This window comes from Macaca nemestrina, chromosome 2 (genome assembly GCF_043159975.1).
Source record: "Macaca nemestrina isolate mMacNem1 chromosome 2, mMacNem.hap1, whole genome shotgun sequence".
NCBI lineage: Eukaryota > Metazoa > Chordata > Mammalia > Primates > Cercopithecidae > Macaca > Macaca nemestrina.
This window is the reverse complement of record NC_092126.1, coordinates 116,878,775-116,896,997: the sequence shown is the minus strand read 5'-3', so window position 1 is coordinate 116,896,997 and position 18,223 is coordinate 116,878,775. Positions and strand designations below refer to the sequence as shown.

The 18,223-nt window shown below is 40.5% G+C and overlaps 1 protein-coding gene across 1 annotated transcript in view; it reads left to right on the top strand.

Annotated features, from left to right (window-relative positions):
* The window catches only part of LOC105480571 (decapping mRNA 1A), a 61,795-nt gene that overhangs the window by 15,808 nt on the left and 27,764 nt on the right, over positions 1-18,223 (top strand). The window contains exon 4 of the mRNA XM_011739646.2: positions 13,095-13,161. Within this exon, the coding sequence (XP_011737948.2) occupies positions 13,095-13,161 (67 nt within the window). The remainder of the gene's footprint in view (positions 1-13,094; positions 13,162-18,223) is intronic.

Genomic DNA, 18,223 nt, shown 5'->3' with positions numbered 1-18,223 from the left:
AGTAAATGGTACTAGGACTGTTAGTTCTCCATGTGGAGACCAGCCTCTGAAAAGGCAGCTACAGGGTTCGTACACATCTGGTCTAATCTTCAAGGGAAACTTGTCTCCAAAGTCCGCTCTTCTGTGATGAGGAAATCATGCTTCTGTGATTCACTATTCCCTCAGCAAGGTGGTGAGCAACATACCTCCCTATTATACATACTTGCTATAAGCAACATACCTCACTATTAGGTTGGTCCAAAAGTAATTGTGGTTTTTGCAATTATAGTAATGTCAAGAACCACAAATATTTTACATCAACCCAATACATACCTGCTACAAGCAGCACACCTCACTGAGTAATACTTCTCTTAGAAGATGTTTTTCCTCAAGACCAGTAGCAGAGGTGTTTTGATTTTCACTGTGGACACCTCTTAGGAATAAAGTAGTAATGGGGAATCTTTTTTAAATATGTATATGCTTACCTATCACTTAATTACAAAATGCCCCAAGAATATTCTGTAAAGTGTGTTCTGAGGAATTTTTTAAGAATCTAAACCTAGCATGTGAATCAATAACAAAGTACAGTCGTGAGTCACTAAACAACAGGAATATGTCCTAAGAGATGTCATTAGGCAGTTTTGTTGTATGAGCATCATAGACTGTACTTACACAAACATAAATGACATAGCCTACATACCTAGAATATATGGTATTGCTTTAAGGCTACAAACCTGTACGGCATGTTATTGTACTGAATGTGAGAGGCAGTTGTAGCACATTGGTAAGAATTCGTACATCTAAAAACATCTTAAGAGAAAACGTACAGTGAAAATGTGGTATTATAATCTTAAGAAACCACTGTTATGTATGCAGTCTGTCACTGACCAAAGCAGCATTTGTGGCGCATGACTTGTAAAAGCAAACAGAACTGATTTTTCTCTTTGTTACAGCTAGACAGTCTACAGTATAACCTGGCTAATTGAAAGTATTAATAATATAGGTTTACAGTACCATCAAGCTCTATAAAATTGGTTCTGGCATTTAATGATTTTCTTTGGCAAAAACTATTTCAATATTGCATTTTAGGCCAGGCACAGTGGCTCATACCTATAATCCCAGCACTTTGGGAGGCTGAGCCGGGCGGATCACAAAGTCAGGAGTTTGAGACCAGCCTAACCAACAAGGTAAAACCCCATTGCTACTAAAAACACAAAAATTAGCCGGGCATGTGGCACACGCCTCCAATTCCAGCTACTCAGGAGGCTGAGGCAGGAGAATCACTTGAACCTGGGAGGCGGAGGTTGCAGTTAGCCAAGATCGCACCATTGTACTCCAGCCTGGGCAACAGAGCGAGACTCCATCTCAAAAAAAAAAAAAATTGTATATATATACTTCATCTCAAAAAAAAAAAAAAAAATATATATATATATATATATATATATATATATATATATATAGCGTTTTACCTTGTTTTTAACCAAGGTGATTATTTAACTCAGATACATACCTTAATTCAGTGACATTTATTGAATATGTCATTTGCCAAGCACTTTACCAGCTGCTATATCATATAGATTAAAACTACTGTGCACTTTTAAAGAATTTTATTAATTTTTTTAGTCCTTAGGCTCTATTGTATTTTCTTAGAAAATTATAGGCCGGGCGCGGTGGCTCAAGCCTGTAATCCCAGCACTTTGGGAGGCCGAGACGGGTGGATCACAAGGTCAGGAGATCGAGACCATCCTGGCTAACCCGGTGAAACCCCGTCTCTACTAAAAAATACAAAAAACTAGCCGGGCGAGGTGGCGGGCGCCTGTAGTCCCAGCTACTCGGGAGGCTGAGGCAGGAGAATGGCGTGAACCCGGGAGGCGGAGCTTGCAGTGAGCTGAGATCCGGCCACTGCACTCCAGCCTGGGTGACAGAGCGAGACCCCGTCTCAAAAAAAAAAAAAAGAAAAAAAAGAAAATTATAAGCTGAAGTTACTAAAGGACGTTAGAACTTTCTGTGTCAAAACTCTGCCTTCTTGGTAAGGGTCAAGATTCTTTTTTTTTTTTTTTTTTTTTTCCTGAGACAGGGTCTCACTCTGTTGCCCAGGCTGTAGTGTTCAAACGATCCTCCTTCCTCAGCCCCTGCCCTGAGTAGCTAGGACTATAGGTGTGAGCTACCACACCAGCTAAATATTTTTCTTTTAAATAGAGATAGGGTCTCTACAAATTTTTTGTGGTGATAGGGTCTTGCTGTGTTGACCAATCTGGTCTCCAACTCCTGGCCTCAAGCGATCATCCCACCTCAGCCTCCCAAAGTGCTCGGATTACACTAGCCACTGCACCCAGCTGGCTCAGGATTCTTAATGAAATGTGCTGCTACATTAAGCCCAAAGCTATGCAAGTTTATTCTTAAAACAACCCCCTGTAGATTAATGATAAAAATTAATGATTTAAAGTCCATGGTTTGAGAGTTATTGGTTGTAAATTTGAATGATTGGGCTAGTAATAGTGACAATCTGATCTACCAGAGAGACAGTAAGGGTATGTACGTATTTTTTCTTGGTCATTTTCAGCGGCAGTACTCATCCATTGTTTGGAAAGAGTATATAGTCTTGATTTTCTCTTCTCAGACCTTATTCTCGCCATAGACTAGTGTGTAATGGTAGTTTTAACCAAAAACAATGATAATTTTACTTCATGTGCATGTTAGATATGGCATCTCTTTACTGGAAGCTAATCATTTATAAGGACAAGTTTTTCATGTTTCCTCCACGTAACACCCTAAGGCATGTATCTCCCACTTAATGCCACTTTTTGTATTTTTTAATGTTTTCTGTAAAACCAAAAGCACTTTTGGGAAAATGGACAAAGTCCTTTTCAGTTTTTCAAAAGAACACAGATATTTCCCGAATTTTATTTTACCTTGACAGGTTTAAACAATTACAAGTTTGTGGTTTGTATGAAACACTTTCAGAGTGATCCTATGTGAGTAAAATCTAATCTGAAATTTTCTTTAGAAGGTGTTAATGTCATATAGCTAGTAGTCTAGTATGTTGCTCTTTAGCCTGCTTAACCAAAAAAGACAATTATCTCGTAAGTATAATTTAAAATGTCAACAATTACTGCTATTTAATATTTTTAAGAACTTACCTCCAAAAGCCAGAGAGAAGTACCCCTTCGTTTCTGCTTCACTTATCACTTTTCCTTTATATCGGGCATCAATCTCTTGATATATAGTGTTTTTAATTAAAATCAGATCACTAGAAAAAGTAGGAAGGTTCATTTCCATCGTGTTGAAAATACCGCTGCCAAATGGAAAGTTTTAGTAAAAGAAATGCTGTAGTGTGTGCTTTTTTTGTCTCTCTGCTTGTCCTTTCTCAGTTCAAGGGCAAGACTCAAAACAGTAGAGATGGTAGGTGGCTGTTGGCATTTGGAGCAAATCTTCAGACTTTTAAAGCACAGTGCAAGAAATTTCCTTACAAGATAAGTTTATAATTTGTCCAGTCCAAAAATGTGAGTTCTCCCTCCAGGCTGAAAGAGGAATTCATAAACAACCAGAAAATGTCCGTGGTTCATTCTTTGATATCTTTGAATTCAGTGCAGTTCTTCTTTCTTAGCTTGAAGAAAGGCAGTCTTCCACCATCAGCTGCGGCACTGCTGTGGTTGGTATGATTCTGTAATCAGTGAAGGAGAAAGGGTCTGTGGCAACTGCATTAGTCTGGCCTTCTGGACCAAGATAAGGAAAGAGCCTTGCTGTTGCCACATTTGCAGACTGAAGAGGTAAAAACACCACAAAAACACAGAGGGACTTAAGACTCAGTGGCTGAGTCTGACTCAGTGACACTGTTAGTTCACATGCTTTAAAAATACATATATTACTTTCTGGCTCATTGTAGGCGCTGCTTAGTATTCTGCTAGAGCATTTACCAGGTGCCTTCTTGGTAACTTCGTAAATCCATTGACCATTTCAGAATTTCCAAAGAAGATTCTTTTCATTATGATTCATTAATTACTGACTTTTTCCCCCTCAGGTAGTGTTGTTAGATAAAAGCACTTTTCATCTTTTTTTTTTATTGTGGTGTTATCTTAATTGTAAAGATTGGTAAAGTTAACCATGCCTGTATCATTTATCTCTTTTAGATAATTATATTAAGTATTCAATACTTTGAATGTTATTTATTTTGAGAACTCACAAAGGAAATCATTTTTTGTACCTAAGTGACAAATATGTTAACTGTAATATGTAGGTTTTCACCTTCTGTTTACACACTGAAGTTATCTGTGTATGTAAAAATTGAAACAGAGTAACCACTAGTCTAAGGAAGAGGGAAGCTCCTCGGGAGTGTGCAGAATAAACCTTGAGACTGGGCCCTTCGGGTTCAGTGCCCTGGAGGATCCAGGCAGGTCTGAGTCACTTACAAAGTCACTGCTTCCAGGCATGCTCAGCTTTTGCTTTTCTTTTCTTTCTTTCTTTTTTTTTTTTCTGAGACGGAGTTTTGCTCTCGTCGCCCGGGCTGGAGTACAGTGGCGCAATCTCAGCTCACTGCAACCTCTGCCACCCAGGTTCAAGTGATTCTCCTTCCTCAGCCTCCTGAGCTGGGATTATAGGCACATGCCATCACACCCGGCTAATTTTTGTATTTTCAGTAGAAACGGGGTTTCACTATGTTGGCCAGGCTCGTCTTGAACTCCTGACCTCAGGTGATCCACCCGCCTCGGCTTCTCAAAGTGCTGGGATTACAGGCATGAGCCACCATGCCCGGCCTTTGTTTGTTTGGTGTTTTTTTTTGTTTGTTTTGTTTTTGTTGTTGTTTTTGAGGTGGAATTTTGCTCTGTTGCCCAGGCTGGAGTGTGCTGGTGCAGTCTCAGCTCACTGCGACCTCTGCCTCCCAGGCTCAAGTGATTCTTCTGCCTCAGCCTCCATGGTAGCTGGGATTACAGGCACATGCCACCATGCCTAACAACTTTTATTGTATTTTTAGTAGAGATGGGGTTTTACTATGTTGGCCAGGCTGGTCTTAAACTCCTGACCTCAAGTGATCCACCCGCCTCGGCCTCCCAAAGTGCTGAAATTACAAGCGTGAGCCACCACACCCGGCCAGCTTTTTCTTTTTAATAAAAGGAAAGCACAGGCTAAGCATTTGCTACCAACATTTAAAAATTACCATATTTTATACATCCATACCTGGATTGCTGATTTTTCTTGTAACAAAATGACATGTGTGGCCACACAGCACTTGGATTCCTGCAAGTGCTACAGTCGGCCAGAGTTGTAGGTAAGACAGGTTCATCACCGATCCCACCACACTCTGAGGTCTCTTACAGTCCGTGAGTATTTGTGCTTACAACCCTGCTGTGGATATCGATTAGTAAATTGGTAGAAAAATGTGTAGGAGTGTAGAAGTAAGGGAAAGGAGAGAAAAGAAGTTTCCCCCCTATTTTACATCCCGTCTGACCCATTTCCCAGATCCCCAACTGTAGATTTTTGGAAGCCTAGGAAATGGGAATTCAACTCCATGGAGGTCAAGGGCCATGCTTCCCCCTGCCTTTGTCTTTCCCTTATCATACATAAAAATGATATTTGTGTGGGATACTAGAGCGACTAGACTGCCAGTGCAGGGGTTGGACATGTTCAACATTTGGCAGAACCATAATCATTTACACCAGCATTCCCCCACCTTTTTGGCACCAGGGACCAGTTTTGTGGAAGACTGTTTTTCAATGGATGGGGATTGGGGAATCGTTTCAGGATGATTCAGACACGTTACATTTATTGTGCACTTTATTTCTGTTAGTATTGCAATATATAATGAAATAATTATGCAACTCACCATCATGTAGAATCAGTGGGAGCCCTGAGCTTGTTTTCCTGCATCTAAACAGCGGTCCGATCCGGGGGTGATGGAAGACAATGACAGGTCATCAGGCGTTAGATTCTTGTAAGGAGCCACAATCTAGATCCCTCACATACGCAGTTCACAGTAGGGCTGGAGCTCCTATGAGAATCTAATGCCGCAGCTGATCTGACAGGAGGCAGAGCTCGGGCAGTAATGCTCTGTTGTCTGCCACTTACCTCCTGCTGTGCAGCCTGGTTCCTAACAGACCACGGACCAGTACCAATCCGTGACCCTGAGGTTGGGGACCCCTGATTTACACCACACACTTTGGAAGCTGTACTTTAAGGAGTTGTGGGTACTGTGTGGCAATAGCGATATAAATCCTAAAAGCAAAGGCAAAACCCTAGTGCAATTCACTGTTTTACTTAGGGTTGCCCATTGTTGAAGAATAAAGCTTTTGCAAGTGGGAGTAATTAGTTGTGATATTGTTGGGTTTATTTTCCTAATTCCTAAAGAAGTTCAATGGTCATTTCATGTGTCTGAATTCTATACTGAGATTATAATGTTAATGGGATAGTGGAAGAAGTATTTCGGGTTAATATATTCAGATTTGATTTAACTTAGAGGCACCAAATTTTTAAATGATGAAGACCTTGAAGAGTAGCATTTTTAAATTACCTGTCCTGAGTCTTTTAATCATTGTTGAATATTCAATAAGTACATATTACAATTTAAATTTTAGAAGTTGGACTCTTTCTCTACCATATTAGTGTTCGGTGGTGGTCTGCAATGAGTGGGTTTTTTGGCCAAAAGGGTTAAGCTGCAAAGATAATTGAATCACATTTTCCAGCGTTACTTGCAGATATACAGCATCTCATCTACCTAAGTGTTTGTAACATGCCAAAATCTGTTATGATCTCACGTCACTCAGTCTTAGGCTCCATATCCTTTTTCGTGTGTGTTTTCTGCTCCTCTATCTTGGAGCCTTTCTCCCCTTCTCTCTCTTTCCTAACCCTTTGATGTTCCTGGAGAGCCTCCATGCTTATTCTTGTCTTAAAGGAAATGATCTGCCAAGGGAGAGGTATTTGCTTTTTTACTTGCCAGGGCTGACTTTTGTTTATATACCTATTCCATTTTTATATATAAAAAGTGTATTTGTCTATACCCAAAGCCCGTTTTCTTGTTTTTGTTTCCTGGTGTAAGAGATCTTTGTCATTATCATCTTTAGAAATTGTATAACTTTTCTTCTCCTTATTTATTTTCTCAAGCACAGAGTTTCAGGAAAAAGAAATTTTATAACTCTTAACATCACCACCAAAAAGCTTTTTATCAAACCCCCTTTTTGCTTCGCACCATACTGAGAAAATCTCCAGCCTCCTCAGATCCTTTTGGAAAGTAGGTTAGATCTAAATAATGAATCACAAAGACAACATATGTATGAGAGTGATTCCCAGCTCTGTTTTTGTGACATTTCACAGCATCTCTAGAAGTCTCAAGGGATTTTACAAAGATACCAAATTAATTTGACTTTTCTTGATCTTGTGTGAGCCATGTACCTCTCTCAAGATGAGAAACAGTGAAATATTATATGAAATCATAATAGGTTGCTATATCTTTAAACGGGTCTAAGGAAATAGAAAACTTACTCAAAACTCCATTTATTAAAATTTCTCAATACAAAATAGTTCAATTACCTTTAATTTTTGTAATAAGTTTTTTTTGTTTGTTTGTTTTTTACATTTTTGTAAGAATGGGGCCTTCATTTGAAAAGCAAAGGAAACGTTTAATGTTCAATATTCTTAGATGGATCTTGATATTTTTTGTGGAAGGCAATGAAATGTTCTATCACACCTCCTAACTTTTTCTTCTTTTTTATTTTTTTTAATTAAAAAAAATGTTTTAAATAAACAAGGCCCCACTGTGTTACCCAGGCTGGTCTTGAACTGCTAGGCTCAAGTGAACCTCCCGCCTCAGCCTCCCAAAGTGTTGGGATTAGAGATGTGAGCCACCGTACCCAGCCAACTTTTCAATGTCTTGTCTATCTTATGCAACATGACTGACTTAGGATAGCTGTTAGCAGTCACAGTGTGTGGTAGGTATCCATTAACTAAGTAGTTTCTTTCATCTTGAGAAAGGCCATTTATAAAACATTGTGCCATCATTTGCCATAGCAAAAGGCAATACTGTGTTGCCAAAAGCCTAAATTCTCTGTGGCATAATCAGAGAAATTTATTTCAGCAAGTGAATTGTTGGCAGAATGTGTTGGGCCTTAGAGTGTAAGTTCTCTTGAGGGAAGAATGTTTAACTTTGGTTTGAAGAGGAGGTCCTCTGCAGTTTTAGCTATCTGGTGAACTTGTCTGTCTTTCCTCATGAGTGATAGTGACAGGCTCCGTGGCAGCTCCCTGGGCTTTCTTGCCAGTTGCATGCACTGACGGTTTGATATGTTGGCAGACAGAGCTGATTCTTGGATGCGTGTCTGAACCTCTACAGGTCTGCTTTTGGCAGAATCGAGTGTGACTCTTATCCCTTACCCATTAAGCTATCATTATGGCTTTCTTATCTTTATTTCTTCTGCAAACATGCCTTTGAAAGTGTTTGGCTCTTTTTAGGCAGTTTGATAATATACAAAAGCAGAAGGCACGTGCTTATTTCTAAATTATATTGTATTTCTTCAAAGGAAAAGGGGGCATCTTAAATGAAGGATTTTCAAAATAAGTTGACAGCTTTGATGGACTTATTGTGATTATTGATAAGTAATTCTTTCCTAAGAGTTAAATTTAGAAGCCCATGTGAAAACACACTTAATTGCTTCTGTTTAGCACAGAAAAAATTGTGTGTTCCTCTCTAAGCCTGATGTGTTGCATATCATAAACTTTTTTTTTTTTTTTTTTGAGATGGAGTCTTGTTCTGTCTCCCATACTGGAGTGCAGTGGCGCGATCTAGGCTCACTGCAGCCTCCACCTCCTGGGTTTAAGCAATTCTCCTTCCTTAGCCTCCTGAGTAGCTGGGATTATAGACATGCATCACCACGCCCAGCTACTTTTTGTATTTTTAGTAGAGACAGAGTTTCACCATGTTGGCCAGGCTGGTCTCGAACTCCTCACCTCAGATGATCCACCCACCCCAGCCTCCCAAAGTTCTGGGATTACAGGCGTGAGCCACTGCACACGGCCACATGTCATAAATTTTTCTTATCACTGTGTATTGTTTTAGTATGTCCAGATTAATATAGCTTATTGGAGGAAAACAAATTTTTGTATTTGGACTTCGGTGTTTGGGTTGTTCATTAGCCAAGCTTGGAAGAGGCATATTTCAAGAAAGGTGGTCATGTGTAATTGCCATATATGGAGTCTTTTTAAAGCCCTGATCTGATTTACTGTAGTTGGAGCAAGCCTTAGCAGCTAAGATCATAACCAAGACCCTGCAGTAGATCATGCTTATTAATTATCTCTGTAACAAGGCTGCTTCTGTGCTCCTTCCATTGAGATGTTAAAACTGAGTGAATTTATTGACTTACCGTCATGTAAAACATTCCAGAATTACTTGTTATTCGTTGGAGTTTGATTCTGTTTAGAGCACTCACAGTGCTTTGACATTCTGTGAACAAAAGAGGCACTGTGAAAATGGATTCCAAACATGGGAAACTCTTCCTAGCTGGTTGAAGGCTCAGAGGCTAGCAAGCCTGGACTTCCTTCAGGTAGTGCAGCCACCTGTGGGACACATGGCCATACACAGGCTCCATAGATTAGAGCAGTTTTGGTGTAATTAGAGGTTTTTCCCTGCCTGAGAAGCCCTTTGTAAACAGGGTAGGATTTTTTCTTGTTCATGATCTTCAATCATTAAAATGAAGCCGTTCACTCGCTCTGTGTATCAATCGTGTTTTAATTAACTCGGCAATAACAGTAGACTCAAAATTATATTTCTATTGAGAAGGGAACTTTTATATATATAATTATTTACATAATTACATTATATACTTAATGATATATAACATATATATATAAATTTTTTTTTTTTTTTTTTGGAGACAAAGTTTCACTCTTGTTGCCCAGGCTGGAGTACAATGGCACGATCTCAGCTCACTGCAGCCTCCACCTCCCGGTTCAAGAGAGTCTCCCTGCCTCAACCTCCCGAGTAGCTGGAATTACAGGCATCCACCACAATGCCTGTCTAATTCTTTGTATTTTTAGTAGAGACAGGTTTCACCATGTTGGCCAGGGTGGTCTCGAACTCCTGACTTCAGGTGATCCACCCACCTTGGCCTTCCAGGGTGCTGGGATTGCAGGCATGAGCCACTGCGCCCAGCCGAGAAGGAAACTTTTAAAGTTGTCATGAAGTCTTTTGTGGAATAATGGCCTTAATTTAGGGTGAAACAAATAATTGACCATTAAAATAACTTTTAATAGCAGTGGTTTGCTAAATCGATATATACTAATAATATAAAATTCAAATAATTTTTTTTTTTTTTTTTTGAGACGGAGTCTCTCTCTGTCGCCCAGGCTGGAGTGCAGTGGCGCGATCTCAGCTCACTGCAAGCTCCGCCTCCCGGGTTTACGCCATTCTCCTGCCTCAGCCTCCCGAGTAGCTGGGACTACAGGCGCCCGCCACCTCGCCCGGCTAGTTTTTTGTATTTTTTAGTAGAGACGGGGTTTCACCGTGTTAGCCAGGATGGTCTCGATCTTCTGACCTCGTGATCCGCCCGTCTCGGCCTCCCAAAGTGCTGGGATTACAGGCTTGAGCCACTGCGCCGGGCCAAATAATAGTTATAAAAATGATTTTTTGATAAAATCTCTTGTGCTAGCACTTCTATTTCCTATATTCTATAGCACCCTCTTAATGTGCCTTTTAATTTAATTGTGTATTCTTTTATGTGTCACTTTAATCATCAAGCATAACTAAGCTCACTAACTTTGTTTCTATAAAAAAATGTAATGTTATTTCAATGCAATGAGATGTAAGCAATGAAAATGTAGTAACAAGATAACTGGTCTAGGAGTGAGAAGACACAAGTTTGTTTTTTGGGTTTGTTTGTTTTGAGACAGAGTTTCGCTCTTGTTGCCCAGGCTGGAGTGCAGTGGAGCAATCTCGATTCACTGCAGCCTCTGCCTCCCGGGTTCAAGCAATTCTCCTGTCTCCGCTTCCCGAGTAGCTGGGATTACAGGCACGTGCCACCATGCCCGGCTAATTTTGTATTTTTAGTAGAGACGGAGTTTCACCGTGTTGGCCAGCTGGTCTCGAACTCCTGACCTCAGGTGATTTGCCCGTCTTGGCCTCCCAAAGTGCTGGGATTATAGGCGTGAGCCACCACGCCTGGCCTGACCCAAGTTTTACTTATAGCTCTGAGACTGACTTTTTTCTCTCGTTTGTTAATAAGTTACTTAGTCTCTCCGTTAACCCGTATTCCCATCCATAAAAATGCAAAATGAAACTTCCAATTAAACTGAGTAGCATAGACTTCTCTCTGCCTGCCACTTACAACTATAAAACCTGGAAATGACACAACAGACAATCTGGAGAACCGTGAAAGGTAGAAGGAGGACGATCTGGTCAGGAACCCAGAACTGGTGGAACAGCAGCAGCAAAGTGTCTTACAAACCCCTACCCAACATAAGAAGGGGGCCTGGGCCTGGTGTTTCTTAACCTTCAACCTAGCGACAGAAGGTGGCCCAGGTAGGCTCATTCCTCTCCTAGACTGAACGAGAGTCCTGCTGGCAATACTAGGCCAGCCCAGCAAAACTGGCAAGGATTGGAAGCCCCACTAATGATAATTGGCCACCAGGGGACTTCTGCGTCTCCCTTCCATGAAGGCAGTGGAGCAGGAAGAGCAAAGAGGATCTCATTACAACCAGCTTGGAATGGACAGCAGCAGTCTTCTATGACTTCTGTGGTTTCATTTATATAATGTAATACTCTTGAAATTACAACATTGTAGAAATAGAGAACAGGTTCCTATTTGCCAAGAGTCAGGGACAGGAGAGGGGCCAGAGCAAGGTGGATGTGGGCTCTAAAAGGGCACCAGGGATCTTGGTGGCCATGGAAATTTCTGTATCTGGACTGATGTCAGTATCCTGGCTGTGACAGTATACCATAGTTTTGTAAAATGTTACCATTGGAGGAAACAATTGAGATCTGTCTGTTCTTTACAATTGCATGTGAAGGTACAATTCTTTCAAAATAAAAAGTTGTAATGTTTCTTTAAAAAAGGCATGATGATACCTGCCATTTCTGTGCTAGGGAATCATTGTAAGTATTTAAGGAGATGCAAAGTGTGCTGAGCTGTGAGTGTCATCATATGGGCACACATGGTAGCAATGGGTCTTATCCATCCATGTGTCTGTTTCAACATGTATGTTCAGTATTTCTACTCTACCTTATCCAAAGAGCATTTATAGTAGCTTTTATATATTATAATCTTTAATAAAGTTCATTTATCTTGCAGTAAATTTTTTTAGGGCTTTCTTTGAACTGAGCACCATATTGGAAATAAAAAGAATGGGATAAGAAGTGCCATAGACTGAGCTCAGTCCATTTCACATGTAAACAGTCAGTCATAGGATGGATATAGAGCTGGCATTTGTTTTGAAAGCTTTTTATTGTAACAATTTTAATTTTTTTTGTTTGTTTGTTTTGTTTTGTTTTATGGAGTCTCACTCTTGCCCAGGCTGGAGTACAGTGGCATGATCTCGGCTCACTGCAACCTCTGCCTCCCAGGCCCAAGCGATTCTCCTGCCTCAGTCTCCCGAGTAGCTGGGATTACAGGCACGCCACCACAGCCGGCTAATTTTTGTATTTTTAGTAGAAATGGGTTTCATCATATTGGCCAGGCTGGTCTTGAACTCCTGATCTCAAGTGATCCGCCCGCCTCGGCCTCCCAAAGTATTGGGATTACAGGTGTGAACCACTGCGCCTGGCAACAATTTTAATATCAATTTAGAATGCATCTTAGAATCAATATGATTCTTAGTTTAATTGGAAGCCTTTTTCTTCAAAGCTTGATAGTACATAACTAATGGTTGCATCTTACATTTTGTAATGTCTTAGGTTCACTGAGATCTGGTGATAATGTCTAAAACTATTTTGTGTAATTTTTATCTGAATGTTTTACCTGTCCTGATTTTATTAAACAGCATTTAGGGAGGAAATACTTGTTTTCTTTAGATTGACTATTAACAATTTGAGGGTCTGACGGTACATTTAGTGACATTCCATGTTGATAATATATTATTTACATATACCCAAATATTGAAACCTCATTTCCTCTTATCTTTTTTTCCCTTTGTTTTTCAAGTGTCGATATATAGTATCTGGTTTTATGACAAGAATGACTGTCACCGCATAGCAAAACTCATGGCTGAGTAAGTATATTACTCCATAAATTTAACTGATGGTATGTGAGAAATGAAGAATAATCCCCTTCCACTTCTCTTTGTAAGTCTACCAACTCATGTATTTCCCCAATTTCTTTTTACTGCCAAAAATTTGGAAAAGGCCAAAAAGCTTTAAAATATATATAATTATTATCTTACTCCTCCCAGTGTGCATTTCAGTTTCCTTCCAGTCTTCTTTATGTATATTTTAAGTAGATATGTGTGATTGTTTTTTACAAAAATAGGATCATACTGTATATACTGCTTTTCATATGAACAGCATTTTTCCGAGGCATTAGATCTTTCTCTGTAGTATTTGTGACAGCTGCATTGTATCCAGCTGTATAGACAGATCATGATTTAACCAGAACCTTACTGTTGGACCTGTAGGTTAGGGCTGCCAAACTGCCTGGCTCCAGAGGATATCTGCATCAGGTGTACAGCCTAACCATATACAGTGGCTCTGATTTAGGTTCTGTCCGGATTTCCACTGTAACAAGTGATACCATATGTGATAGCCTGATAGAGAGCTCTCACACATGTCTGTGTTTAGTTCTTTTAAGTGAACTTGTGTTTGACACAGACTCTAGGCTTAGCAGGCCCCAATCCACTCATGGGTTGTGTTCCAGAAGGTATTTTGTAACTCAGAACCTTGAAATTTAGAAAATTATTTTCCTTGAGTTAATGTTCTAAAGGACAGTTCATTGTCCTCTCTCAGGCTAGCCTGTAGAAGCCAGCCCTTGTGTGACCTGTCCATATTGCTGGACTGCCATTCTGGATTCTGAAAGCCCACAACATGGGGCTGCAGGGGGCCGAGGGACTACAGAGCTCTGGGCAAAATACTATAATAGGTAGACAGTGTGTTCTGGTGCACTTCTGCTTTTTTTCAGTTTTTGCCTGAATCTTCTCAGAAATGTGGATCTCTCTCCCTGCTCCGCCATCCCCATCTGTCAAATTAAAATTCCCTTTGCTCTCTTGCAGTTTTCAATCTACATGTTTTAAAGAAAATAATCTTAAATTTTTTAGCAGTCTAATCTTATTTTATTTTTGTTTTATTTTACTTTATTTGGTTTTTTTTTAGACAGAGTCTCGCTTTGTCACGCAGGCTGGAGTGCAGTGGCACAGTCACAGCTCAGTGCAGCCTCAAACTCCTGGGCTCAAGTGATCATTCCATCTCAGCCTCCCAAGTAGCTGGGACTACAGGCATGCACCACCACTATCAGCTAATTTTTTGGGATGTGGGTAGAGACAGGGTCTCACTATGTTGCCCAAACTGGTCTTAAAGTCCTAGGCTCAAGCAATCCTCCAAAGTACTGGGATTATAGGCATGAGCCACCGTGCCAAGCTAACAGCCTAGTTTTAAACTCATGAAAGTATATATAAGTAATTAACCCAGAATCTCAGTTCAGGGTATATTTACATTGTAAAGAAGGCAGACATAGCTAAGGCCAGGTTATGATCTAAGACTACCAACATGTCCTGATCGGAAGTTATCAGCCCCGTGCTTTGTTGCCTGTTCTGGCTGTGAGCTTGCAGGGCAGGCCCATGTTTATTACTTTTGTACACCCCGAGGGCATCGTTCTGTATGAACTTGTAGTCACTTATACTTGAAAAAATGTTGGCTCCCTAGAACGACACTTTGTTTTTAGAACACTTTTTAAAAAGATAAAACTGTTTTTCATTTTTTAATTTAATTTTTTTTTCTTTCGAGATGGGATGTTGCCATATTGCCCAGGCTAGTCTCAAACTCCTGGGCTTAAGGGATCCTCCTGCCTCAGCCTCCCAAGTAATTGAGACTGTAGGCACAAGCCACCATACCCGGCTAAAACCATTTTTCAACAAAGCCATTATTTGATGATCACTTGTTTTAGCTTTGAAAGTGACAGCAAAGGCAGCTTACTTGTGGTTACTTAGAAGACACAGGGTTGGCTGGGTGCGGTGGCTCACGCCTAGCACTTTGGTAGGCTGAGGCGGGCGGATCACCTGAGGTCAGGAGTTCGAAACCAGCCTGACCAACATGGAGAAACCCCATCTCTACTAAAAACACAAAATTAGCCGGGTGTGGTGGTGCGTGCCTGTAATCCCAGCTACTCGGGAGGCTGAGGCAGGAGAATCACTTGAACCCAGGAGGTGGAGGTTGCGGTGAGCCAAGATCACACCATTGCACTCCAGCCTGGGCAACAAGAGTGAAACTTTGTCTCAAAAAAACAAAAACAGCAACAACAGCAGCAAAAGAAGACACAGCGTTGTTGATACGTGGTTATCCAGAAATCCAGAATTTTTTCTAAACTTTGGAATATATTAACATATAAACACTTTCTCCTACAGAATGAGCATTTGGGCCCTGAGTGAAACGATCTGGTTCTTTTAGCTCTAACAACTATTGAAAGAAAACCATTTATCTATCAGGGCAAGTGTTACCCCTAATGCAAGATTTCAAATGGTAAATGAAGCTGAAGACTGAAGGCCTTTCTAAAAATATTTTATTGAACCCAGAAATAGGATGAGGAGTAGAAATGGGAAGCTGGAAGGGAAAAGAAGAGCATTGGGGCTTCTTTCACCAGAAATGTCCGAAAAGGGACAATTGCTTAAATTTTCAGCTTGTTTGACTAGAATCAGGTGTGTTACTAAAAGTGCTTTGAGCCTGGGCACAGTGGCTCGTGCCTGTAGTCCCAGCACTTTGGGAGGTCAAGGCAGGGAGGATTGCTTGAGGCCAGGAGTTTAAGACCATCCTGGCCTGAGAATAGCAAGACTCATCTCTGTTTAATAATTAAAAAAAAAAAAGGAAGAAGAAAAGAAAGTGATTAGAGAGGCCAGGCGCAGTGGTATGTACTTGTCATTTCAGCTATGATACTTATGAGGCTCAGGTGGGCAGATCACTTGGGCCCCAGGAGTTCAAGATCAACCTGGGCAACATAGTGAGATCCCATCTCAAAAAAAAAAAAAAAATAGTGATTTGAGAATACCATGGTGAAACTGTTGATAATGAGTTTTAAGTGTCTGGCCTATTTATGGCTGAAGAGAATACTGTATGTTACCCTTAACTTTGTGATAAATGCCTTTCTGGTCACTAAAACTAAAGAAGACTATCTGTCTTTGTTCTAAATCTGCCTGCATAAGCCTGTTTGTTACAATGTTTTATTGTCATTTGCTACATATTTGACAACAAAATACTAGTACAGTTCTTGTTAGTATATTGTACATATAAATAAATGTGTCCATCAGTGCCCATTCTTTTAAATACTGTTTGACAGCCACAATATAATAAAGATCCTCCAAGTAAAAAACTGATTTACTCCAAACAATGTTTATAAAAATGAGAAACTATGTAGGAAAATGAGTGAACTTCTAGACCTATATCATCTAAATTTGGATATTCTCTGGTCAGTGGTGGCAGAGTTGAAAACCCACTAAACTTAGAAGATGTTGACTCTCCTAAAGAGGAAATCCAGTCTGCCAGAAACTCTTTTTTTTTTTTAAGACAGAGACTTGCTCTGTCACCCAGGAGTGCAGTGGCGTGATCTCGGTTCACTGCAGCCTCCGCCCCACTGGGTTCAAGCAGTTCTCCTGCCTCAGCCTCCGGAGTAGCTGGGATTATGAGCGCCTGCCACCACGCCCAGCTAAGTTTTGTGTTTTTAGTAGAGATGGGGTTTCAACATCTTGGCCAGGCTGACCTTGAACTCCTGACCTCATGATCTACCCACCTCGGCCTCCCAAAGTGCTGGGATTACAGGCATGAGCCACCACACCCGGCCTCAGAAACTCTTTTTAACAATAAAATGTTGTTTGAATGTTTGGCCACATAGACTATGTAAACTTTGGAGAACTCATGGAAGTAAGCTTTATTCCTGATCTTACAGACATCTTAGGGATAGGTTTTGGTGTTTGAAAGGAAAGGAGAACGGCATGGGTGCTATTCATAAAGTTTGGTTAGAAGAGGCCTTAGAGTCCAAGCCTCATTTATGTGAGAGTCCCTTCCATACCACCCCTGACGGCTTCTGCTTTCAGCAGTGGTGAGCTTTATAAAATTACCTGTTCTGGCTGGGCACAGTGGCTCATGCCTGTAATCCCAGCACTTTGGGAGGCTGAGGTGGTCAGATCACTTGAGATCAGGAGTTCAAGACCAGCCTGGTCAACATGGCGAAACCCTACCTTTACTAAAAACACAAAAATTAGCCGGGCATGGTAGTGCACACCTGTAATCCCAGCTACTAGGGAGGCTTTGGCATGAGAAAAGAAAAGAAATATTCTTCTTTTAAACCAAAATAATCACAGAATCACAGATCCTAGTCTGGGTCAGGGAAAAGTTAAATACTAGCATGGCCAAGTCAGGCAACATGTCAGGAGGTAGGTGGAAAACAGGCTGTGTGACAGATCCTTTATGAAGGTGGATTCGGGCTAATGTGACCTATATCTGAGCATTAAATAAACAGTTCATATTTGGTCTTACTCTCATATCCCATACCAGTCTTTCAGTCTACCATGAAATTCATGATTCTACATTTGTTTTAGAAGTAATAGTCTTATGAAGAGCTATAAAAATCTAGATGGAGAAACTATCTAGATAAGGTAACTAACCTTAAAGCCACATTTTCCAAACAGGAATTCTGCCTCAGAGGAAAATTCTATAATCAAATAAAATTTGAGAGTATCTATAGGCCTGCCCTTCTTGGAGAATCACAATAAATTTTTGCATGCTTAAAAATCAACTGGCCAGGTGTGGTGGCTCATGTCTGTAATCCCAGCACGTTGGGAGGCTGAGGTGGGAGGATTGCTTGAGGCCAGGAGTTTGAGACCAGCCTGGGCAACATGATGAGACCTTGTCTGTACAATAAAAAAATAAGTAAAACAAACAAATTCAGTGGGTGGGTTGTGGTAGTTCATGCCTTTAATCTCAGTATTTTGGGAGGCTGAGGCAGGAAGATCACTTGAGACTAGGAGTTTTGAGACCGGCCTGGGCAACATATCAAACCCCATCTCTACAAAAATAATAATAAAACTCAAAGATTCTGTTTTTTCTTTTTTTTTAAGTCGATTTAATATTGTTTAA